This window comes from Mastigoproctus giganteus, chromosome 7 (assembly GCF_048544385.1).
Source record: "Mastigoproctus giganteus isolate SK-2022 chromosome 7, ASM4854438v1, whole genome shotgun sequence".
NCBI classification, from domain to species: Eukaryota; Metazoa; Arthropoda; class Arachnida; order Uropygi; family Thelyphonidae; genus Mastigoproctus; species Mastigoproctus giganteus.
The window spans coordinates 182,536,042-182,563,436 of NC_143581.1; the positions used below are offsets into that span (position 1 = coordinate 182,536,042).

The 27,395-nt window shown below is 38.5% G+C and overlaps 1 protein-coding gene across 2 annotated transcripts in view; it reads right to left on the reverse strand.

Annotated features, from left to right (window-relative positions):
* Positions 1 to 27,395, reverse strand: part of Snup (snurportin-1) — a 285,875-nt gene that overhangs the window by 43,192 nt on the left and 215,288 nt on the right. For both annotated transcript variants that reach the window (XM_090377225.1, XM_090377224.1), the window contains exon 8: positions 25,795 to 25,881. In XM_090377225.1, the coding sequence (XP_090233351.1) occupies positions 25,795 to 25,881 (87 nt within the window). The remainder of the gene's footprint in view (positions 1 to 25,794; positions 25,882 to 27,395) is intronic.

Sequence of the window (27,395 nt, forward strand, 5' to 3'; positions counted from 1 at the left end):
CAATAAAAGAAATGCACATTTGACTAAAATCCCATGCACTGTTTAATGGAGGTCCAATGAGTTAAAATGTGCTCTTATAGCAATTGTATTCTGAAACTAAAAGTATTGGTAAGGGTATCAAATCCACATGTTACAAGTTGCAGCTCCGCTGAACGAGAAGTTTTTTAGCCATATTTAGCCGCTTTATTGACCAATTGTTACATCAAATTATTTTCTCAAATTATTTAAGAGCTTATAGACCTAGTCAGGATCCTTAGTTTATTCTGAATTGAACATCGAGATTTTGAAGTTAATTAATACTTAAGTGTCCATAGATTTACCATTCGTAACTTGCTGCCATTGTTATACGACACGTTATATCCCAAACTAGATAGTATAAGCTTAGTATAGTATAGTATATAATATAATATTGTCAATTAATCAGTAAAATCTATTAATCTTGTTAAACTTCATTGTCAATTAAATTGTACTTTTACCTAAATACATATAATGACTTAGATTACAAATGTAACAATTAATTAATACATAACTTGATACAGAAGTTATATAAACGGAACTTGTAGATGATACTCGATACTGAAAAATATACATAGTGTTATAACTGTGTTGGGATACAAGTTTAGGGTTATAATTTTGTACTGAAATTGAAATTTTATTGAAATTAAATCGAAATCATGACTCAGACCAGAGCAGCAAAGCAAAAGCCTCAAGCTAATGGGAGTACTGTGGCTCAGGGGAGAACTGAGGGGGACAGTTGCCCTCTGAATCACCGCCTTTTCAAACGCACTGCTTGAATGATTGTTATTGTTTGTTATTTGGTTTTTTAGGAGCATTAGCAACTAAGGCCATATTGCTCCGGGGATATGCGGTGGTCATTCCCTGACCTTTCCGCATCCTCCGTATTTGGTGGTGATGGGCTCGAACCCCGGTCTAATCAAGAAGCGTGTGCTACACACTGCTGCTCCAGCCCACCTGGCTACGGAGGCGCCTGCTGCTTGCATGATGTTTGTGGAGCAATCGGGTATGGGACATGATATTGCCATGGGGGATGTCTTTGTGTGTGTGCGATGTAAGGAAATAAGGCGACAACTCAGCGTTGTTATGGGCCTATATGAGAGCTTGAAGGACAGGGTGGATGCCTTCGAATGATCTAAACTGAGGGCCCATCAAGCTCTCAGCTGCCCACATCAACGCCAGAGCTTGCATTTGGTCATCACTCAACACAGCGGCAACCCCCAAGGCAGAATGCGCTGGTCCCACAGGAACTAGTAGTTGTTGGTGATTCTATTGTCAGGGAAACGGGGAACATGCTTTGTAAAAAGGATAGGTGGAACAGGACCAGGGTATGTCTGCCAGGGGCAAAGGTTGATGACCATGTAGGGCGGATATCTTTTAAGGGCACAAAAGGTGATATAGTTGTACACGCTGGCACTAATGATATTAAGAGTAAGAGACCGGCAGAATTACTTAACAAGTACAGGTCGCTGTTGAAAAAAAGCCGTGAATTAGGGTTGAATTTGAAAGTGTCTGCAATTCTGCCCAGACACGATAGGAAGGAGTATATGATGAAAGCCTTGTCGATCAATTTGGCCCTGGAAAGATTGTGCAAGGCTCAAGGGGTAAAATTTTTTTCAGCATGATCTGTACTTGTTAACAGGAGAGAATGCTTCTACAGGGATGGGATACACTTAAATAGAAAGGGTGCAAGAATATTTGCTGATGCTATCGAGGCAGTGTTAGGTGGGTCGGAAAACTGCTAGCTTGGGGGTATACAAGGACTTTCCCCTGCCATAACATATTAGTCATCTGTCTAGAGAGTTCTGGGTATCTAATATTTTCTTTTCTAGGAGGAGTTTAGTGGTGAAAAAAACTGAATATTACTAAGTATACAATCCAAATATCTATGGGGCTACTAACAATAAGGCAAAACTTAGAATCATCCAAACCATTCAACAACATGTCCAGTTCTCAGGTCATTAGAATAATACACACAACCACAGATGAGTTTCTGTTTGTATGTTCTCCCATTGAAATGTATCCAAGTCCTCCTATCCATGTTGCTTTAGTTTATATTTTATGGAGCTATGGACTGACATAAGAAATATAACGAATAAGCCAAAGCTCAACCTGCGATACTGTTTATAATGTCATCCCTTGGCAGGAATTTAACTGTATCTAAACTTTTCTGACACATTCCACTGTTGCTGACTAAAGTACCTTCAACTGAGATTTACTCAATTATTTTCTATTTTATTAATATGCAGGTTGTCTAATAAATCAGGATTTACAGTTATGACAAAAACTGTTTTTCTGTATATTTCTCTTAATGAAATTGTCATTGTCAAACCTCAACAAGAGATGGGCTGGCTCTTTTCTCATCAAAACTTGCAAAATGTTATTTGGTGTAACAAGCCTTGGCAAGAGCAAGCAGAGCAAACCTTTGCTTTGCTACAAGATATCTAGCCATCACTGTGTGGTTTGTGCATGTTCAAACCAAGTGCCTGCTCCATCCAAATGTACTATGCTGTGAAGTGGAATACTAGTAAACATGAAGTTAAAAAAAAAACAAACCACTCAATAACTGTGAGTCTTAAGTATTAACCCATAAATATTTAAGTTGGGTCAATCAGACTCAAAAACGAATTCAGTGATTTTGTGCTATTCATCTACTATGTCCCACACAGCTGATATTCCCAATACCTTTCAACAAAAATGCTTTCTTTGATTTCTATGCTGAAAATTGCATAAATCTTTAATAGTTATTGCAAAAAGAGGAAAAAGTCTGATCAAGTATTAACTGCCTTTTTAGTTTATTTCTAAAGTAAAGTGGGAGGTACCCTCACTAATATTCACTTCAGAACTATCTTATTTGCTGAATTTTTGAAGAATTGCAATTTGTGCACAGCAGATATAGTTTGTTTGCTCATTCAAGGTATCTGCATGCTTTCATGTGTTCAGATCAGAACAGAATTACACTATAACAGTTTCTTTGCATGCAAAGCAAAATAAAATTGTTTACTCCTCACAACAAATTGTTTTTGAAAGAAAAAAAAATTAATACAGTAGAACATTGGGTATCCAGAATAATTTGAAAGGCTGATCTTTCTTCTTTTTTTTTTTATTATTAACGGTAGTACAGTAAGTGCCAGTTAGTGGTCATATTTGCAAATTGAATTTTGACTATAATAAGCGAAAGATCGAGTTTACCACCTGTTTATAACAGATTATAAAGCAAAACTGCAAATTGTTTTTATTGTTTTATGGTTATAACCTCCAGAATTCTGTGATTTTCAGAAATGTGCTTTAGAAAAATATCACAGAGACTACTGGGTTTTCTTGGAAACCACGAGTGAATTTCCGATTAGTTTAGCTCCAGATTGGTAAGAATAATATCAGCCCGAAACTGTGCGATTTATTATTTTTCTCAATTTTTTTATGGTAAAATGTGAACAAAAAGAGAACACTTAGTTTTAACGTTGCAACAAAAAACGGAAATTAATAGAATTAGAGAAGGTGAAAATTTAGGAAATCCCTCCAAAGAGTTTAATGTGGGGACTTCAACAATTTTATGACATCAAGAAACATTCATAAATACAGCATTTCAAACTATGCGCACGTAGCTATACAATACAGTGCACCCCGATACGATATTAATTCATTATCATCGTATTGTGAGAATATTGTAATGTGAACCCAATAACACATTGTTTTTTGGTAATTCTTTCCACAACCTCAGAAGTTCAAATTTTTGCTATATAACTCGCTAAAAGATCGTTTTTATAGTGTAAATTGTATTAGTTACCAATTCAAATCATTAAATACACTACACTTTCATTGCTATCATATGTTTTGTTATAAAAACCAATTTTGAACGGCTTTGTGATATTTTTCTAAAGCACATTTCTGGAAGTCACGACCATAAAACAATAAAAACAATTTGCACTTGCCAGTTTATTGGGCTTTTCTGTTACTGCAAGTAATTATAAACAGGTAGTAAACTCGATGTTATTACATTCGTGAAAATACCAATAGCTGGAATTGTGTGGGTTTTTATGTTATTATGGTGAAACGTGTTTGCCCTTTAATGAAATTTTCAATTGTATAAAAAAACAAATAAATTTTCAGAATCTTCTCTTCATTCCTTTTTTTTTTTTTAAGCTTCGTAAACTTGTTACTCTGCACAAATCGTGTTAGTTGCAATTTGTACGTTCCGTTAAAAAATGCTTATGCATGCTATTGAAATTTATAAAGAAAAGAGAAGATTATCTTGGAAATAAACACCTCTTGAAGCATTTCTGAAGACGACGACTCCTTGTGCAACAAACCAACGAGTGCCGACCCAATAATGAGTGATCAACGAGTGTGCATTTAGTCGATAATGATGATGAAGAATAAACATTCTTTAACATCTGTAAGTCATAAATAATTTCTCTATTATTATAATTTGCTTGATTTTACACACTACGTTTTCATTTCTTTAGATAAATCGATCAGTGTTTAAACATAAACTTTAGCTAACTAATTTCATTGTTGATAACGTATCCCTATTTTTAACATTAGGTCTATGGGAAATAAATTCCCGCTTTACGAGCGCGCGCTAGGAACGAATTAACTCGTAAAGTCGAGATCTACCTGTACTAAAAATAAAGTGCTGTTACCAAGTGGCCAATAGTTTCATTCTATCTAAAACTATATATATATATATATATAAAACTCTAAGCAGAATGGAACTATACTATTGGCCACGTGGCAACAGCATTTCACTTTTAGTATTGATACTACTGGATTGAATCCATCCAATGTTGTCTCCTATCCCATTAGCACTGCTGTATTGAAACTTCAGGCATCCCATTCAGATTCCAACAAGATCCCTCACAACATATCAGATTATCCATAGTTTTCCTCATCTGAAAAGCAAAATAGTATTGAGAAAAGCCACACCTTTGACTTTATGAACATTCAGATCAGCAGCACATATTCATATTATTATATGGAAGAATGTAAAGCAGCACTCCATTCAATATCTCTCCCACCAACCCGAAACACAGTACTGACAGATATATAATGTCCTGACTACTTTTGTTTTTCAAAGTTAAGACCCTTGCTACTTTGCAATATGGTTTATCTGCAAAAAAGAATAAAAGAAACAAATAGGGATAAATATGATGGAGGTGTGTATTCCCTGAATAAACTGAATACCAATAAATGAGCTAAAGCTTCAAGGAAAGAACTGATATTAGCATCACAATGGCTAAATGATCTGAAGAAGTGCACTTTTTCTACAGCTGCCTCCCCCTCCATTTGTTCTGCCCAGTTCTCAGAATGTGTTATATTGGGAATACTATGAAGATTACACATGAGCTTTCTCTTAAACATATAAGATAGTGTAAAAAAAAAAGGGACAAAATTATTAACATGTTTTTATATTTGAAGAATGCAACAATTTAAGTTTTCATCCATTTTTCAACTAATAATTTTCCCTGATGGTAAATGAATGAAATTTTCAAATTCTATTCATATACATTTTAAATTATGAGTACTAGTATTCAAAAAAATCAACTTATTTAATAACTTACAGATATAATTTTTCTTGCATGTTATGAGAATGGTTCAAACAAAAATAGTAAAAGTAGACCAGTCTTTGCAACTGTTTTCTATTAATATTATTAATATAATTAATGAGCAGAAGCCTGGAAAACAAGATGCAGGATATTTCAAAGACTGCTGGAAATCATTGGGGTACAAGTAAACACATGGGTTTTGTTAGGGTGGCTAAGAGGAAGAGCAGGTGCATGTATACTTGCATGTACACCAATGCTAGGAGTCTAGTAAATAAATTTGATGAATTTGAGGTATTGCTCAAAACATCAAAGGCAGATATTGTTGGGATTTCAGAGACGTGGTGTCACACAGATATAAGGAATGCAGAACTGGAATTTGGGGAGTACAATGTCTACAGAAAGGATAGACAGGAGAGGAAGGGAGGAGGGGTTATGCTATTAGTTAAGAAACAAAATCCAAGGAAGTGAAGCCAGTTGACATCGCTGGACAGTACAGTGTCGAGTCAGTTTGGTGTGACATAAGCACTGGGAGATCAAAATTGAGAGTAGGAGTGTGCTATAGGCCTAATGACTCTGATGAGTATAATAACAAACTGTATAGGGAAATAGAGTGGGCCAGTAATCAGAGTGTCTTATAATGGGGGATTTTAATTTCCCAGATACTGACTAGAATTTGTGGGTTGTTCACTCACACACTAGCAAGGCTTTTATGGATTTATTGGATGAATGTTTTCTACATCAGCATGTTTGGGAGGCAACTAGAGGGAGTAATACTCTTGATCTGATTATCAGTAGTGATTCTTCATGCATTAAGAATCTGCACATAGGAACCACTAGGTGGCAGTGCACACAGTGTGCTGATGTGGGATTTACTCAAAGAGGTAACTACCATCAGGGGTAAAAGGAAAGGTTATTGCTTTCGTAAAGGTGACTACGATGGTCTGAGACAGTATTTAAATTCTATACAGTGGGATCAACTGATGATATTACCAACAGCAAATTCAAAATGGGAAGCATTCAAAGAACTTATCTTGGAAGCTACTAGGCTTTACATACCAACTAAGAAATATTGTTCAAGGTTTAGGCCTAAATGGATGTCAGATGAACTAAAGAGACACATGGCACGGAAAAAAATGCATGGGATACATATAAATTAACACGTGACACAGATGCCTATGATAGATATAAGCTGGTCGGTAACCAAGTCACAAAGGAGGTTAGGCAGGCAAAGGCAGATTATGAGAAATCTTTGGCAAAGAAAAACAGCAAAGAGTTCTTTACTTATGTAAACTCTAGAAGGAAGGAGATGAATCAGATTGGTCCACTTGATATCGATGGTTCAACTGTTGATGATCCTGCTCAGCTAACAAACTAAATGAATATTTTGCATTGACATTCACACATGAGGAATTATTCAGCGAGGAGAATGCCAGAGGTGTATTCAACTCTGGCAGTAAGCTAGATAATCTTGTAATAACTGAGAGTAAAGTGGAGGAGAAATTGTTGAAGATAAACACAAGAAAGGCACTTAGGGTGGATGGGATTTTTTTTTTTTTTTTTTTTTTTAATGTAAACCCCAAACACGAGAGGTATTAGAACCTATAGTACTTAGTACTGTGCTTGGGTTGGAGGTTGAGAAGAAAAAAAAAGAAGATATTTGTTGACATTGGACTTGAACTTCTGTAGACTGTAATTTTCAGGAAATATGTATGAAGGAAAGTTGTTCCAGAAAATGGCAGCTGAATGAATAAATGAGGAAGATGAAAAGTTGGTTCTGTGAGTTTGAAGTTGGACAGTAAATGGATGTTGGCTGGTGGCGGCACGTGTTCGGACCGTTTTGAAAGAGAGAGTGGGAATTATAAAGCCAATTCAGAAGAACAGTGCCCATGGAAGTATCTGTAGAAGAGGCATGCAGCAGAAACAGTACGTCTATGAGACAGCAAGTGGAGAGACTCTGTTAGAGATGAATCATTAATTAACCTAACTGCCCTCTTCTGAATGGAATCAAGAAGCCAGAGAGAGGTTTTGGGGGCACCACCCCAGATGTGGGAACAATATTCCATGGCAGGGCGGATTTGCGATTTATACAGAGTGAGCAGCTGTTTGGAAGAAAAGTAACGTCGAGAGCGAAAGAGAAAACCAAGTTTTTTAGATGTGGAGGAAGCAATATTTGCAATGTGTTTGTGCCAAGACAGATTAGAAGTCAGGGTAATCCCCAAAAGAGAGATATTATTTTTTCTAGAAATCGGAATGTCACTAAACATAAGCATAGGAGCAGAATAATACTTTTTGCGAGATATAAGAGAAGACTGAGTTTTAGAAGGGTTGAAATCAACTAAGTTGTCTTTGCCCCACTGGAGAATTACCTGAAGATCGGCATTTAAGGAATTGGTAGCAGATTTTCGAGAAATTGAAGCTGATTGAGCAGGACAAGGTTTCGCAAAATGGAAAGTGGAATGCAATGTGCTATCATCGGCAAAACTATGCATAGGATTTCCAGTCAATGGAAGAAGGTCATTAATATACAAGAAGAAAAGAGTGGGGGAAAGAACTGAACCTTGGGGGACACTGGAATTAGTGGAGAAGTTAGAAGACAGAGAGCCATCTACCATCACCCTCAGTGAGTGATCACAGAGAAAACTGGATAACCAATTACTAAAAACAGTTGGCAAACCATAAGATGGAAGCTTGTTTAGAAGACCTTTATGCCAAACATGATCGAAAGCCTTTGAGATGTCAAGAGCAACTACTTGTGTTTCCCCGAACCTTTCCATTGAATTAGTCCATAAATGGGTAACATAAGCAAGAATATCACCAGTGGATCGACACTGACGGAATCCATACTGGAGATCGTTGATCAGACGGAAGGTTTCTAGGTAGTTTAAGAGTTGGCAGTTAATTGATTTTTCCATTACTTTAAAAAGAGTAGAAGTAATTGCAATGGGACGATAATTGGATGGGAGGGATTTGTCGCCCTTTTTAGGAACTGGCTGGATATGAGCAAATTTCCAAGCAGAAGGAAAAACACCTTTGGAATAAGAAAGTGAAAAAAGGCGGCAAAGAATAGGAGTAAGTTCAGGAGCACAGGTTTTGAGAACAAGTGGAGAAATACCATCGGGACCTGGAGCTTTCTTAGCATCAAGATTCGTCAAAATCCTTCTAACATCCTTTTGACGGAAGACCACAGGAGGCATTGAATGGAGCGTGTCGGGAATGGTGGGAGATGTTTTACCAAGATCATTAATACATGAGTTGGAAGAAAAATGGGATGCTAGCAGGTCAGCTTTATCCTTGGCTGATGTGGCAACAGAACCATCTGGTTTGGACAGAAGTGGGAGCAGAGATGGGCAAAAGTTGCGGCCAATAGCTTTGGCAAGAGACCAGAATGCTCGGCTACCATTAGGGCAAGAAGCAAGTTTCCTAATCTTAGCCTGTTCAAACTCTAGTTTGGACTGATTAATAACTGCTTTACAATTGTTGCGAGCTTTGGTGTAGGCAGAAAATGAAACTGGAGAATTAGAAACAAGCCAATTACGATATGCAACATTCTTCTCTTGAACAGCCTTAGCACATTTATTGGAAAACCAAGGTTTAGGTAAAGGATGAGATTTTAAAGGAGTGCGAGATGAAGGATTCCATTCCTGCAAGAATAATTTCACTAACACGATCTGAGCAAACGTTGACATCAGAAGTTTTGAAACAGTAATCTGACCAAGGAAAAGAAGAAAAGAAGTCTCGCAGGTCATCCCATTTTGCATTCTTGTAAGGGCAAACAACATGAGGTTGGGAATAGCCATGAGATTTTTCGATTTGATTTAGGTTTTTTTGGTGCATCAGCAACTGAGGCTATAATGCACGCCAAATCCAGGTCATATATAAAAAGTTAAAACATTCAGTGACCTAATTAGTTAGGCTACCATGTCAAGTTATAGCACAGATATAAAAGGTATAAGAGTAAAAAATATATCAACAAAAAATAGCAATTCAATTTTAAATTCGTGTAAGAAGACTTACTGATTTTAAAAAGCTAAAAACAGCAGACACAACGTCATTGTCTGATAAAATCTGACTGAGTGTATAAGGCTCAGTCAGAAGACTAAAAGCAGTAAAATAAAAATCACGTTTGTGTCTAAAACGTGGACACTCGGTTAAAATGTGACGTATACTTAAATTGGTGTCACAGTTCTCACACATAGGACAGTCATCTGCCCTCAGCAGAAATGCATGTGTAAGATGACTGTGTCCTATGCGAAGACGAGCTAAAACAACTTCCTCTCTGCGATTCCTGTGCAGACTAGACTGCCAATGTCAGATTACAGGCTTTATCTGATAGAGCTTGCTTGTGACTTGCTCATGCCATGATTGTTGCCATTGGGACAGTAATTTAGTGTTTATTAGCTGCCTGTAGTCTGTATAGGGGACTAACAGGCAATAAAATGTTGTGAGGTTCTTGTGACCTGGCCGCAGCATCTGCCAGGTCATTTCCCACGATCCCAATGTGGCTTGGAATCCAGCAGAAACGAATGTCGAATGAACACTCAAACAAGGAATGGAACGTCTGCTGAATCCGGGTCACAAATGGATGAGGATTATACCTCATACCCGATAAAGCCTGCAGTGTACTTAGAGAGTCAGTGTACACCATACACCTTTGATACCTATGGGTTTTAATGTGGTCCAAGGCTAACTCTATAGCATACAACTCAGCTGTATATATGCTGCATTCTTGGGGAATCTTTCCAGATATAGAAAGACCTGGAAAGATAGCAGCAGATCCAACAGACAACTCCGACCTCGAGCCATCAGTGAAGACAGGCAAGAAGTCTGAATATTCGGCCCAGTGGGCAGCATAGAGTTGGTGGTAGACAGAAGATGGAGTTATGGACTTACTCCAATTTGTAAGGGAGAAGTTGCATGATGGTAAGCGAGCATGCCAGGGTAGAAGTAGTTGCCTTGGTGACTGGGCAACATTGTCTACCATGATGTCGAGCTCTCTGAGCAGCTCTTGGACACGGATACCAAAAGGCCGGTTGGCAGTCTGACGAGTGTTATATAGGTTTTCCCATCGTGGCTTGAAAACGGATGTCCACGTAGGGTTGTCTGGCAGGGATTTTAATTTAAATGTATATTTTAAAGATAATTGCTTTCGTCGAAATGACAGTGGTGGTTCAGTTGCTTCAACATATAAACTCTGGACAGGGGATGTTCTAAATGCTCCAGTAGCAATACGGATAGCTTGGTGGTGAACTGGGTCCAGCCACCTAAGTACGCTGTTTCTAGCCAATGCGTACACTTGGGACCCATAGTCTAGTTTAGATCGGACAAGTGCACGATAGAGGCTGAGCAAAGTGGAGCGGTCTGCTCCCCATTTATTGGAGGAAATAGAGCGTAGGAGATTCAACCCTCTTGTGCACTTTGTCCGCAGTTGACGGATATAAGGTAAAAATGTCAACTTCTTGTCGAAAATGAGCCCCAAGAATTTTGTCTCGGGTGCTACTGGAATGATGTCTTGTCTGAGTTTAAGTTCTCGTTCAGGGTGAAGGTTCCATTTTCAACAAAAGTGTACGCAGACTGTCTTCTGTGGCGAGAACCTAAAACCATTAGTCACTGCCCAAGAGTTGACATGGTCTATGGCATGCTGCAATTGTCTTTCAATGATCCTCATATTGCATGACTGCAAAAAGATGCTAAAGTCATCTACAAAGAGGGCACTGTTTACGGTTGGAGGAAGTTGTTCAGTTATAGAGTTAACTTTGATTGCAAAAAGCGTAACGAGCATTGACCATTCTTTCCAGGATCTTGCACAAGCAGCTCGTCAGAGCGATAGGACGGTAATTTTTTGGGATTTTTGGATCCTTTCCTGGTTTGGGAAAGGGAAGGACGGTTGCCATATGCCATGAGTCTGGAAATGTCTCTTCAATATAGATTCTGTTATAGAGACGGAGCAACGATCCATGGATTCCGATGAAAGGTGTTTAATCATATCATAATGGATGCCGTCTGGCCCAACAGCACTTGCCTTGGATAGTGAGAGTGCTGTATTCCTCGCGATTGTTAGAGGACAGCTTCAGGTGATGTTTTTCTAACTTTTGTTTGATCGTGAGGAACTCTGGGGGGTACGATATTTCTGAAGACACTTTAGCAAATGTCTCCCCGAGAGTATTTGCAATTGCAGTTAGATCTGCAATTGTACATCTATTATGTTTCAGGATCGATGAAGGATGTGAGTTGTATTTACCCTTCATTTTCCGAACTTTGTCCCATATGGCTTTGGGATTTGCGCCCCGTGTAAAGGAAGATGAAAATTTGATCCAAGATTCCTTTTGGCTCTGACATCTAATGTACCGTGCTTTGGCACGTGCACGTTTGAAGGCTATTAAATTGTCTGTGGTGGGGTAACGACGAAATATTCCCCATGCTTTGTTTTGAGTCTTCCTAGCTGCTGTGCATTCTCCATTCCACCATGGTTTTGGAAAACGTGGAAAGTGGGACGATGTCCTTGAAACTGCAACTGCTGCTGCCTGGACTATACTTACTGTGATGTGTTTTACTGCCTCATTAATTGGCTCCTGGCCGACTATAGTGGTATTGAACATTGCCAGATGATGAAAGGCATTCCAGTCGGCGTGATCGATCTTCCAACGTGGTATCCTCGACTGGTGGCATTGTCGCCCATTTGAAATGGTGGATAACACGGGGAAATGATCACTACTGTAAAGGTTTTCTTCAACCTCCCATGTACTCAGGGCAGGAGGGAAGGGGAGCAGATAGAAAGATCAATGGCAGTAAATGTACGGGTAGCCGTGTGGAAAAAGGTGTTAGATCCCACATTTAGAAGGGCCAGATCATTGTTTTCAAACAATCGCTCGATAATCCGACTTCTTCTGTTGATGTCAGAACTACCCCACAGCGGATTATGCCCATTGAAATCCCCTAATAATAGGAAAGGGGTGGCAGTTGCTTAATGAGATCATCAAGGTCTGACTGGGCGGTGTCATTCCCAGGTGGCAAATAAATGGGGCAAACAGTTAAAAGGAACCCTACTGTAAGACGAACTGCTACAGCCTCTAGATTAGTGGTAAGAAGCAGAGCTTGAAAGGGGGTGTGGTTTCCCACAAGGATAGAGACTCCTCTGTGGGCAGGTCCATCCCCAGCTCTGTCTATGAGAATAACCGAGCAGTTACGTAAGTAAGGGTCTTCATTTGCCTTTAAATACGCCTCCTGTAAGCAAAAGCAAGTTGGTTCATGCTTACTCAGGAGAGCCTCGATGTCATTTCTATTTCTACGAAATCCATGGCAATTCCATTGGAGAAATTTAAATGTACCCATTATTTTGATTTACTGGGTCCGTCTGGTGGCTTACGAAGGGCTGAGGGCTTCATTTTCTCAATCCTGGGTTTATCTTTCTTTGGAAAGACTGGACTTGGCCTGTATCCATTTCTTCTTCTTTGGACAGACTGGTCCAAAGAAGAAGAAATGTATACAGGACAGACTTGTCCTGTACCTCCTTATCTTCGACATCCATTGTCTCTTGGATTTTAGATGCCTGTTCCCCTTTCTTCGGAGTTTCTTTAGTACTCTGTTTTGGAAGTGGTGGAGCACTAGGAGGTACGGATATAGCAGTGGCGGCTGACTGTGATTTTTGGGTGGGCTTTTGGGAACTTAATAAATAGCGCGCAATGGGGGTAAATGACTATCTTGGTGGAATATTCATATCAGTCTGAGTACCAATGGTACTTTTCCCAGAAGTTTTCTGGGAGTGTGAGGGCTTGGCGCTATTTATAGGTTGGATGCGTCTTCTGGAATCCTGATAGGAGATGTTTAGTTCTGTTTTTAGTTTCTGTATTTCATATAGCCATGAGATAAAGGTTCCATTGGAGAAGAGACAATCACCAAGTTGTGATCTGAAGTGCCTAAAGGACCTCCCACTTCGACCGTGTACTTAGAAGGATTGCTTGTGAGAAAAAGCTCAAGCGTACTGGCTGTATGTTTAGGATTATCCGGTATTCTTGTAGGTAAATGAACAATCTGTGCAAGGTCATTAGTAATTGCAAAAGCCTCAGCATCTCGACCAGCTGGGTCGGTGTGACTAGAAAATGGAAGCCATCTGGAGTTGTGAACATTAAAAATCACCAAGGAAAATTACCTCACTGTTAGGAAAGTTGGACTGGAGAAAGTCAAGTTGCAAAGAGAGGAAGTCAAAGAGCTCCAAGTGATTAGTGGAATTGGGAGAACGGTAGAGACAACAGATGAATTTGACACAATGATGTAGAGAGATTTTAAGCCAGAGAATATCAACGAGAGGAGATTCCAAATTGCCAAGTCTCTGACAGGGAATAACAGAATGGACATATGCACAAGTACCACCTTTGAGGCGAAAAGAATCATACAGCGAATAATTTGGGCATCTGAGATGAGCAGTAGTTGAATCAACCGATAACTGAGATTCTGTCAGAAAAAGTACACTGGATTTGGCAGACTGCAAGTGGAAATGGACATCGTTGAGATTAGAATTGAGACCACATATATTTGTGAAATGAATTAGGAAGTGCTTGGGAGGTTTAGATCTTTTCACAGATAATCTTGCTCTATAAGTTTGACAATTCATGGTGTATTCAATAGTAAGAAAAAGTGGGCGGGACATGCTGTATGAAGTCATGAAATTTTTGGATATGGCGTACATAGGGTAAGAATATACCCAGATTCTTGACATAATGTGGTCTCGACAATGCTCCCCACATACACACTACTCGGACTCCCTCTAGTCACTATCTGGCAGAGTAGAGGTAACAAGATTATACACTACCTGATCTAGAAGCTTCCTAGAGAGTTACCAATAGGTTCAGTCCGGAGTACTAACTAGCGGCCGGCCTGCGAACACAGTTTTAGAGCTGTAACCTCGAAATGTAAGGAATATTGGATCTCGCCACGATGTTCGTCATAACCTCAAAAGTCATCAATCATACTGCATGATGGAAGAGATAGGGAATGGTTGACCGGAACTTAGCTCTAGAGACTAATCATCTAGACAAGACTTCAGTTATAGCTCGGACACAGCAAGGTTTTGTTAAGGGGAAGTCTTGCCCGAACAATTTGATTGGATACTATGATGCAGTCACAAAAGAGATGGATGCAGGGAATAACTTTGATATTATATACTTGGATCTTAGAAAGGCTTTTGATACTGTTGCACACGGAAGACTGTTGCACAAATTGGAGCAGTGTGGCATTGGAGGCAAATTGCTGCTATGGATAAAGGGATGATTCAGGGGGAGAAGACAGAGAGTGGTAATCAATGGACACTGCTCATCGTGCACTAACGTTATTAGTGGAGTCCCTCAGGGTTCAGTGTTGGGTCCATTATTATTTTCTGTATTTATAAATAATATTGATGATGGTACATCGAGCTTAATGTCCAAGTTTGCAGACGATACAAAGGTTGGCAGGGTTGTTAAGGACACTACTGAAGTTATGCTGCTGCAACAGGATCTGGAAAGGTTGAGCAGATGGGCTGAGAGGTGGCAAATGAAGTTTAACATTGACAAATGTAAAATACTATATATGGGAAACAGCAACCCCAGAACAACGTTTCAACTCTGTGGTACTACACTGATAGTGGTAGAGAATGAAAAGGACCTGGGGGTAATTGTGCAGGCAGATATGAAGTTTTTTTGAGCAGTGCAGACGAGCTGCAAGAGTAGCTCATGCTGTCTTGTCAATGCTATACAGGAATTTTTCTAGCAGGGATAAGGAGGTGATTATTCCCTTGTATAAGGCAATGGTCAGGCCACACCTTGAGTACTGTATAGAGGTCTGGAGGCCTCATTTCAAGAAGGATGTAGAGCTGCTGCAACGAGTACAGAGAAGGGCAACAAGATTAGTGAATGGAACAAAGGGTTGCTCTTACGAAAAAAGACTTAAGTTTTGCAAATTACAGTGTCTGGAGACTAGGCACTGGCGAGGTGATCTGATAGAGGTGTATAAAGGCTTGAATGGTTTGAGAATGCTCAATGCTGATGGAATTCTTCCTCTTGCTGAGAATAATCACGTTAGATGGCATAAATTCAAACTGAGGAAAGACAGATGTAGGATAGATGTGCGGAAATTTGCCTTTAGCTAGCGGGTAATTCGTTGGTGGAACAGACTTCCATCCCTTGTTGTGGAAGTTGATAGCCTAAATAAATTTAAGGCTCAGCTGGACAGGTATTTCGAACGAACAGAGGGGTGAAGTGGACGGTTTTTTTTTTTTTTTTTTTTTTTGGCTGATGCTGCATAAGCTTGCTTTCTTGCATCATATGCCTCTACTAAAGCTAATACTACTCACATACCATGTGAAATGCTCCCCGAGACCTGAAATGCCTGAACTTCAAGTTTCTGGGTGTATCAGCAAGAGGGGCCTGACAGCAACATGGTCTGATGATGGGTATGGGTAAGATGCCTGAAACGTCACCTTAAATTGTACAGTGACTTAGGCGGTTACCTTAATAAATTATAATATTAATTTCATGTGGTATATTGAATGGTTCTAATTATAGCAATAATCTTAATGGATAAGAACCACATAATGTTCTTCCCTATCTATACTACAACTGTTGTCTGTTTTTGAAGTACGCATTCAAAATGGTATTATATGGAAACTTGTACTTAAGTCATGGGAGTGCAGTTATAATTTCTAAATAGAGGATGGGTGAAACCTAGTGAAATTCATCACAGAATGGCTAGTGAGAACCATGTGATGTGTTATAGAGGAAGAATATGTAAAGCTTTCAAAGGGAGCCCAAGATCTGAAAGATTCTGCTTGACTCAAAGAGGTTAACTGCATTGTCATTCAAGACCACCTATGTGCTGCTGAAACGTTCAAGTGTGGAAAAAAGACCCATTATCTGAAAGATTATATACAAATGATATCTTTTATTGCTCAATAATAGGACAGAATACATATTAAACTATATCGATTCCATCAGTGTTGATCCACTGGTGATGTTACCCATCTATGGACAAATTCAGTGGAAAAGTGGAAAGCCTTATGTTACCCATCTATGGACAAATTCAGTGGAAAAGTTTGGTGAAACTCAAACAGTTGCTCTTGACATTTCAAAGGCTTTTGATTGTATCTGGCATATAGATCTTCTGAATCAGCTTCCATGTTATGGTTTGCCAAATGTTTTTTGTAATTGGGTATCCATTTTTCTCTCTGACTGCTCACCAGGTGATGGTACGAGGGTGGTTCAATAAAGAATCGCCCTCGCCTACTTCCACATATTGCAGAGTAATGATATTTTGTGTAACATCATACATATCTCTGTACTAAAGGTGTAAAATTTCAGCCGTGTCTTAATTTATTTTTCTCTTACAGAGCTGAATGAGTGATGAAGTAGCATCATGGACAAATTTGAAGCCAGAGCTGTAATCCAGTATCTGTTCTTGAAGGGAAAATCTCCTAAAGAAATTCAAGAGGAGATGACTGCTGTATATATAAGAATGAAGCCCCATCCTATGGCATTGTGAAGCACTGGCATAGACAGTTTAAGTGTGGTTGGACATCAGTAGAATCTGAGCCCATTCCAGGTCGTCCTCATTCAGTCATCGATGACAGTATGATCGGAAAAGTGGAGTCGTTAATCATGGAAGATTGCCAGATATCTGTGCTTGAATTGTCCCAGGAGGTGAAGTTTAGTGTGGGCTCTGTTGAAACAGTCCTTCACGACCAACTCCATTTACGGAAATTGAGTGCAAGATGGATTATCCAATTATTGACTGGTTTCCAGAAGGCTGATTGACAACAGCAATCACCAGAGTTGTTAGCCCTGTGCCAAAAAAACGAGGAAGACTTTTTCTCTCGTCTAATCACTCAGGATGAAAGTTGGATACACCATTTTGACCCTGAAAGTAAAAAGCAGTCCATGGAATGGTGACATCATGGTCCCCCCCCAAGAAGGCAAGGGTCCAAGCATCAGCAGGAAAGGTCTTGCTGACAGTGTTTTGGGATGAGAAGGGCGTAATAATGACTGATTACCTGCCGAAAGGTAGAACAATTACAGGTGCCTATTATGCCAACTTACTCACAAAATTGCGGGAAAAAATGAAACCACGTAGGCACGGCATGCTGCCCAAAGGTGTGAGAATGCTTCAAGACAATGCCCCAGTTCAAACTTCTGAAATTGCAACAACACAAGCAGCCACTTGTGGATATGAAATACTGCCCCATCCAGCCTACTCACTCGACGTTGCACCATCGGACTTCTTGTTTCCTTCCCTCAAATCATTTCTTCAGGGGACCCACTTCCCTGACGATGAGACACTCATTTCTGCAACAGTCATGGTTCAAAGACCAACCTCACCACTTCTACAAAAACAGTATCCGTAGCCCCATCCATCAATGGAAAAAACGTGTAAATCTGCACGGTGGCTACGCACAGGACTAAAACCTGTGCCAAGAATCAACAGGCTAGCACCTCTGCAGCTAGGTCAGGGCAATTCTTTATTGAACCACCCTCGTAGATGGCTCTCTGTCTTCTAACTTCTCCACTAATGCAGGTGTTCCCTAAGGTTCAGTTCTTTCTCTCAGTTTTTCCTCTTGTATATTAATGACCTTCTCCCATAGTTTTGCTAACGACAACACATTGCATACATTGCATTCCACCTCCCAGTTTGAGAAACCTTTCTCTACACAAACAGCTTCAACTTCTCAAATATCCACCAATAATTCCTTAAATGCTGATCTCCAGGTAATTTTCCAATGGGGCAAAGATAACTTAGATGATTGCAATCCTTCTAAAACTTAATCCTGTCTTATATCTCTCAAAAAGGATTATTCTGGTCCCATGCTTATCTTCGATGATGTTGTGATTTCTAGACAGGATCACATATCTCTACTGGAGATTACCCTGACTTCTAATCTCTCATGGCATAAGCACATCACATCACAAATATTGCTTCCTCTGCATCTAAAAAACTGCGTTTTCACTTTTGCTCTTGGCATTACTTTTCTTTTAAACAGGTACTCAATCTGTACAAATCTCAAATCCTGCCCTAACATGGAACATTGTTCCCACATTTGGAATGGTGCCCTCAAAACCTCTCTCAAGTTTCTAGACTCCATTCAAAAAAAGGGCAGTCAGGTCAATAATTGACCTGTTTCTTAAAAAAGTCTCTCCCCTATGTTTCACAGAAATTCTGTTTCTGATACATGCCTTCTCTATAGACACTTCCATTGGCACTGTTCTTCTGAATTGACTTCTATAATTCCCCATCTCTCTCTTCCAAACCAGAATGAACACACGCTGCAACTAGTCAGCATCCTATTATTGTGAAATGTCAAACTCACAGAACCAACTTTTCTTCTTCCTCATTTATTCCTTCAAATTTCATTTTCTGGAACAACCCACTTCACACGTATTTCTTGAAAATTGCAACCTATAGAAGTCTAATGTCAACAAGTATCTTCTTTCATTTTCTCAACCCGCGTACAGTACTAAGTACCACAGGTTCTAATATTGTGTTTGTTTTCATATAAAAAATAAAATAATATAATAATAATACAAATACTATAAAAACAAGAGTAACAGATCTTGACATAATGAAGTAAGTGGATTTACAAAATAAACACTACTACTTCGGTGTCTTAGTTAAATTGTTCTCTTTGATTCATTTACATTAGGCTATATCATTAATCAAATACTGTATACATTTTCATAATATTATTTTTTCCTTCTAATTTTTAAGACACTTTTCTTAACCACAGTGGCATACAATTCAGAATTATACAAGTTAGGCTTGATATTATACATTTTTATCACCTCAAAAAAAAAAAACTGCCATTTAGGCATGAAGTTGTCAATTTCTGACATTAATTTTCAGTCATATCAATAATGTTAAGGAGTCATCACTGAAGAATAACTGGGACATATTGAAGTTGACCCATTTAAATAGCCAATATTCAAAAACCTAAAGTTTGCAAGATAATAGATTTACCTCATGTAGCTTTTATAAAAAGGCCATAAGGAAGAATAGAGATTACACACATAATACATTTCATTACTGGGATGTAATCTTTAACATCACCATTCTACTCTTCCATTGATCTAAATAGGGACTCAACATGGGTTGAGTCCCTATTTAGATCTCGTCCTCCATTGTTGTCGATCTCTTGAATCTTGTACATCATTTGTTGATAGCTCTGAAAGCCTGTGTTTTCCTTTAGGCATTGGAGCCATTCTCTTTTGGATCTTCCTAGTGGTCTCTTATCTCCAATTCTTCCTGAGAGTACTACATTAGGCAGCCTATGTTGTTTCATCTGGTTCACATGTCCAAACCACTGAAGTTGTTTTTTTGTAGATCTGCTCTATTATTCTGCGTTCAAAATTTAGATCTCTCCTTACTTGTTCATTAGTTTTATGTTCTCTCCAATTTGTTTTATTGATTTTCCTTAGACATCTCATTTCAAATTACATTTTTTTTTGCCTTTCTTTCTTATTTATTCTACAGTTCTCTGATCCGTAAGTTGCTGTGGGTATGTGGGGATTGAGAGGCCCATCAAGCTCTCAGCCGCCCACATCAACGCCAGAGCTTGCACTTGGTCATCAGGCAACACAGAGGCAGCCCCCTACGTAGAATTGTTGGTGACTCTATTGTCAGGGAAGCGGGGAACATGCTTTGTAAAAAGGATAGGTGGAATAGGACCAGGGTATGTCTGCCAGGGGCAAAGGTTGATGACCATGTAGGGCGGATATCTTTTAAGGGTACAAAAGGTGATATAGTTGTACACGTTGGCACTAATGATATTAAGAGTGGGAGACCGGCGGAATTACTTAGCAAGTACAGGTCACTGTTGAAAAAAAGCAGTGAATTAGGGTTGAATTTGAAAGTGTCTGCAATTCTGCCCAGACACGATAGGAGGGAGTATATGATGAGAGCCTTGTTGATCAATTCGGCCCTGGAGGGATTGTGCAAGGCTCAAGGGGTAGAATTTTTTTCAGCCTGGACTGTACTTGTTAACAGGAGAGATTGCTTCTACAGGGATGGGATACACTTAAATAGAAAGGGTGCAAGAATTTTTGCTGATGCTGTCGAGGCAGAGTTAGGTGGGTCAGAAAACTGCTAGTTGGGGGGGGGATAAAGGACTAATAGATTAACAGTAGCCACTGGCAGAGGTGGAAGTGATTCTTGCACTGCTTCTATTGAAATGAGCAGAAGCCTGAAAAACAAGATGCAGGATATTTCAGAGACTGCTGGGAGTCATTGCGGTACAAGTAAACACATGGGTTGTGTTAGGGTAGCCAAGAATAGAAACAGGTGCATGTATACCTGCGTGTACACCAATGCTAGGAGTTTGGTAAATAACTTTGATGAATTTGAGGTATTGCTCAAAACATCAAAGGCAGATATTGTTGGGATATCAGAGACGTGGTGTCACACAGATATAAGGAATGCGGAAATGGAATTTGGGAATACAATGTGTATAGAAAGGATAGACAGGACAGGAAGGGAGGAGGGGTTATGCTATTAGTTAAGAAACACATAAAGTCCAAGGAAGTGAAGCCAGTCGACATCGATGGACAGGGCAGTGTCGAGTCAGTTTGGTGTGACATAAGCATAGGGAAATCAAAATTGAGAGTAGGAGTGTGCTATAGGCCTAATGACTCTGATGAGTATAATAAGATATTGTACAGGGAAATAGAGTGGGCCAGTAAATCAGAGAGTCTTATAAAGGGGGATTTTAATTTCCCAGATATTGACTGCAATTTGTGGGTTGGTCACTCGCACACTAGCAAAGCTTTTGTGGATTTATTGGATGCTTGTTTTCTACATCAGCATGTTCGTGAGGCAACATGAGGGAGCAATACTCTTGATCTGATTATCAGTAGTGATTCTTCATGCATTAAGAATCTGCAGATAAATGAACCACTAGGTGGCAGTGATCACAGTGTGTTGAAGTGGGATTTACTCAAGGAGGTAACTACCATCAGAGGTAAAGGGAAGGGTTTTTGTTTTCGTAAAGGCGACTATGATGGTCTGAGACAGTATTTAAATTCTATACAGTGGGACCAACTGATGCTGTTACCAACAGCAAACTCAAAATGGGAAGCATTCAAGGAACTAATCTTGGAGGCTACCAGGCTTTACATACCAACAGAAATATTGTTCAAGGTTTAGGCCTAAATGGTTGTCAGATGTTTTTGCTGATGCTGATGATGATGAGACATGTGGCAGAGAAGAAAAATGCATGGGATACATACAAATTAATGGGTGACATGGAAGCCTATGATAGATATAAGTTGGTCTGTAACCAAGTCACAAAGGAGATTAGGCAGGCTAAGGCACATTATGAGAAATCCTTGGCAAGGATGCAAAGAAAAACAGAAAAGAGTTCTTTACCTATTTAAACTCAAGAAGGAAAGGGATGAACCAGATTGGTCCACTGGATGTTGATGGTTCAACAGTTGAGGATCCTGCTCAGGTGGCTAACAATCTAAACGAGTATTTTGCATCTACATTCACGCATGAGGAGTTATTCAGGAAGGAGAATGATGTAGGTAAAGTAAACATTGGCAGTGAGCTGGATGATTTTGTAATAACTGAGAGGAAAGTGGAGGAGAGATTGTTGAGGATAAACATAAAAAAGGCACCTGTGGGGTGGATGGGATCTATCCAGTTATATTAAAGGAGGCAGCAAAGAAAGTAAGCCAACCCCTAGCCATAATTATGAGAGCTCCTTTGGACTCAGAGGAGGTACCCATAGACTGGAGATGTGCAAGTGTAACCCCAATTCACAAAGGAGGATCAAAGGCTGACACAAGTAATTATAGACCTGTTAGTTTAACTTCTATTCCAGGAAAATTAATGGAGGCACTGGTTAAAGAAGCACTGCAGGATCATCTAGACAAGAATTCAGTTATAGCTCAGATGCAGCATGGTTTTGTTAAGGGCAGGTCTTGCCTGACCAATTTGATTGGATACTATGATGTAGTCACAAAAGAACTGGATGCAGGGAATAACTTTGATATTATATATTTGGATCTTAGAAAGGCTTTTGATACTGTTGCACATGGAAGACTGCTGCACAAATTGGAGCAGTGTGGCATTGGAGGCAAATTGCTGCTATGGATAAGGGGATGGTTGAGTGGCAGAAGACAGAGAGTGGTAATCAATGGACACTGCTCAACGTGGACTAATGTTATTAGTGGAGTTCCTCAGGGTTCAGTGTTGGGTCCGTTGTTGTTTTCGGTGTTTATGAATGATATTGATGATGGGATATCAAGTTTAATGTCCAAGTTTGCAGATGATACAAAGGTTGGCAGGGTTGTTAAGGACACCACTGACGCTATGTTGCTGCAACAGGATCTGGAAAGGTTGAACAGATGGGCCGAGAGGTGACAAATGAAGTTTAACATTGACAAATGTAAAGTACTACATATGGGAAACAGTAACCCCAGAGCAACGTATCAACTCTGCGGTACTACACTGACAGTGGTAGAGAATGAAAAGGACCTGGGGGTAATTGTGCAGGCAGATATGAAGTTCTCTGAGCAGTGCAGACGAGCTGCAAGAGTAGCTCATGGTGTCTTGTCAATGATATACAGGAATTTTTCTAGCAGGGATAAGGAAGTGATTATTCCCTTGTATAAGGCAATGGTTAGGCCACATCTTGAGTACTGTATACAGGTCTGGAGGCCTCATTTCAAGAAGGATGTAGAGCTGCTAACAAGTACAGAGAAGGGCAACAAGATTAGTGAATGGAACAAAGGATTGCTCTTACGAAGAAAGGCTTAAGTTTTGCAAATTACAGAGTCTGGAGACTAGGCACCGGCGAGGTGATCTGATAGAGGTGTATAAGGCTTTGAATGGTTTGAACATGCTCAATGCCAATGGGATTCTTCATCTTGCTCAGAATAATCAGCTCAGAGGGCATAAATTCAAATTGAGGAAGGACGGACGTCGGATAGATGTGCGGAAATTTGCCTTTGGCCAGCGGGTGGTTGGTTGGTGGAACCGACTTCCATCACTTGTTGTTGAAGTTGATAGCCTAAACAAATTTAAGGCTCAACTGGACAGGTATTTTGAGCGAACGGAGGGGTGAAATGGGAGTGGTGTGTTTTTTTTTTTTTTTTGGCTGATGCTGAATAAGCTTGCTTTCTTGCATCATACGCCTCTACTAATGCTAATGCTAATGTTGACAGTTTCATATAGTTTAATTTTTAGACTATTCGAGATTTTATTGCTCTTCCATATGTTTTTGAATTTGTTCATGTTTGTCCATCTGATATTCAGTCTGTGATTAATTTGGCCAATATTACTTAGGTTTCCGGTTATTACAGAGCCAAGGTATACAAATTTTGGTACTTGTTCTATTTTGTTGATTTTGGATGTTTATGTCTTTATGTTTTTTTCTGATTTTCATTACTTTGGTTTTATTTATATTAATATTAATTCCATAATTGTTGCTTGCTTTATCGATGTTTGTTAATATTTCTTTTAGTTGTTCTTTGGTTTCTGTTAAAATCACAATATCATCTGCATATTTTATATAGTTTATATTTTTTCCATTTATTATTGTGCCTCTTTTTTCTTCAATTGATTTCATTAGTTCTTCTAGGTAGATATTAAATAGATATGGAGATAAAGGGCATCCCTGCATGACTCCTTTCTCTATTTCAAATTTCTCTGTTTTAAGGTTGTTGAATTTTACTATTGCTCTTGTATTTTTTTAGAAATTATTTACAAACATGATTATTTCATGATCAAGTGGGATTTTTTGTAGTTGCTTCATTAAATTTTCTCTGTTTACAGAGTCAAATGCCTGCTTGAAATCAATGAAGAACAGATAAAAAGGTTTCTTTTTATTCCAATATTTTTCTGCAATGACGTTTAGTGTGAATATCTGGCCTATTGTTGATCTGCCTTTTCTAAAACCTGCTTGTTCTTCCCCTTACTGTTTCTTCATATGTTTTAAGTATCCTATTTTGTAAGATCCTTATAAATATTTTATATATATGGTTTAAAAGGGTAATGGGTCTATAATTCTGACAGTTTTCTTTATTTCCTTTTTTGCGTATAGCTATTATTCCACTTTTCCAGTCTTCTGGTATATCACCTGTAAATAAAATTAGATTAAACAATTGTGCGAGGTGTTTTAACATTGCATCGCCTCCCAATTTCCATAGTTCTGCTTGGATACCATCATTTCCGGGTGCCTTGTCATTCTTCATTTGGCTAATTGCTCTCTGAACTACTTCTTTTGTTATCGAGGGTGCTTTATCTCTTCTATTATCTAAGAGTGTTTTTTCCTTCCCCTTTGAACAGGGTTTGGTAATATTCTTTCCATATTTTTTAATTTCTTGCGTGTTTCCTGTTTTTATTTTCCATCGTCAGTGTTTTCGGGATGTATGTTTTAGAGAGTTCCTTTATAACCCAGTTAGTTGTTTTAGAGTCGTGAAGTTTATTTGCCTCTTCACACTGCTTTGCTTTGTCTTCCAACCATTTCCTTTTAGCAGCTTTACATAGGTTGTCTATTTTATTTTTTAGGGCTTTATATTTTTCCCTTTTGTCTTGACTATTTTCTTTGTTTAGGAGATTTTTCATTTGTCTTTTTTCCTTTCATACATCTAAAATTTTATTTATTTATTTATTTTGGGCTGATGCTGCATAAGCTTGCTTTCTTGCATCAAATGCCTCTACTAATGCTAATGCTAATCTAAAAAGGAATGGGTAAAAGAAAATTAGTAAAATAAGAGTAACTGAGAGAAATTGCTGGAATTTACAATTAAGCAGAATTAAACTTTTCACAGGACACACCGCTGTAGAATTTTTTCAGAAGTTTAACTTTATACCACGAGAGGCACTTCCTTTATGCATTGGAACCACAGCTGGGGCTAAATATGAGCAGGTTATAATAATAATAAATGCAGAAAAACAAGTGGGAATGGCTTGCCAGTGTTTATGAGTTCACGCCAACAGCTGATGCTGCAACCAACACCACCAAAACAGTAGTGGCAGGTCGGGGCGCCAACCTGGGAAATTTGAAATTACGCTCGTAGAAATTATGTCCGAATTAGCGGCGGAACCAGATTACCAGTGGCCAGATTAGTGATGGTCAACCTGTAATAAAAATAATGAGGATCTCAATCACAGGATTAAATAGGAAAATGTTTTAACTTTTGCTAGTTTCATTTAAACTACCTCATATTATTGTCCCACTTATATCTATCTATTTTTGTTAATATGATTTTCTTACCTTTGCAGAAAATGGCAATGGTGACCACATAGTCTTGTGAATAACAGATGCTTCTGAAGAATATGATGGTAATGGTATAAACTTAAACTGTAAAAAAAAAAAAATATATATATATATATAAAAATAATAATAAATAAAAATAAACATCACAATGAAGACAAAATAAAATTTGTCTGTTATTTGTGCAAATTTTTATGTTATTGGTCATTTATCATTCCTTGAAATTTAAAGAAGCTCAGAACACAGGTTATTTATGTTTTCATGATGACTTAGTTCATTAGTTTGTAAATATTTCTCAACTTTTTTTTTACCCCTGGGATAAGTAATACTATAAGTACTAGTCATAATCTAAGTGATCATATAAGGTGGTATATTTACATCCAGCATTTAGAGGCTTATAATGGTAAAAACAGATATTTTCCTTCTTTTAGTAAAAATTATTATTATTTTTCTGATCAAATGGAAGAAGGATGTTGTGATGATGCTGTTATAAAAAAAATTCGCTTATTAGAAGTAGTACAGTGAAGCCTTGATTTAAATGACTATATGGGGTAAGGCCTGTTTACTAAATCAGATTGTCTCTTAAATTTGAAAGAAATATATACAGTTAGTGAAGTTTCTAGGATGTGACAAAAAAAAAATTCCATACTAAGAAATAAAAACATTAAATGTAACACTGTTTTATTGCACTTGTGTGGAACAGAAGAGCTTGAAATTTTGTTGTGTCATATACTAGCAGTGGAAACTGACTAAAGCTTATCTGGTGGCTGAATAACTCTCAAGTACCCTCACTGAAAGGTCAGCTGACTCCCAAATGATGCCTCAAAGGCATTATTTCCCATAGTCCTCCCTATGGATTCACTATGTCATAAAACCTACCATATCTGTTTGTTGTTTGTTTGTTATTTGGTTTTTAGGAGCATTAGCAACTAAGGCCATATTGCTCCGAGATATGCGGTGGTCATTCCCTGACCTTTCCGCATTCTCCGTATTTGGTGGTGACGGGCCTACCATATCTACTGAAAGAGCAAATAATATAGCTTTGCCTTATGATCTAATATGTTTTCTGAAATTTATACATCTGGCACTGTCAGTGGCTTGAAATGAATGCCATTTCCTTTCTTTGGTTTATGGATTAAAGAAAGATCACTTAGGCCAAAACAACAACTAGTTCTTGTGACCTATGTAACCTTTTGTGACAGTGATGTTGCAGACAGCTGTCACTGAAGAAGTGGTAAGAAAAAAGTACCACAAAACATTTGACTCCACTGGACATTATTTTCAAATCAGAAATAAACAAATTACGTTTATTTCTGATTTGGACCAACATAGGTTTGAGTGCCATATTATTTTCATATGACTGCACAATTCGTTATTTCCCTCTTTTGAAAATATTTTGGGCCCTAAATCATTTTGCTAAAAAAAATTGTTTTTTTTTTTCCCATTCTTAATTCTTTATGGGCAATGGACTTGTTTGTACAATACAATTGGGCCTTTGCTATGTACTGTAATTCAATTTGACGACACTCAAAAATAAGTCACGAACACCAAGGTTTTTTTGTGGTTAAGAAAAGTTGGTGGAGGGGGTTATCTGCATCTTT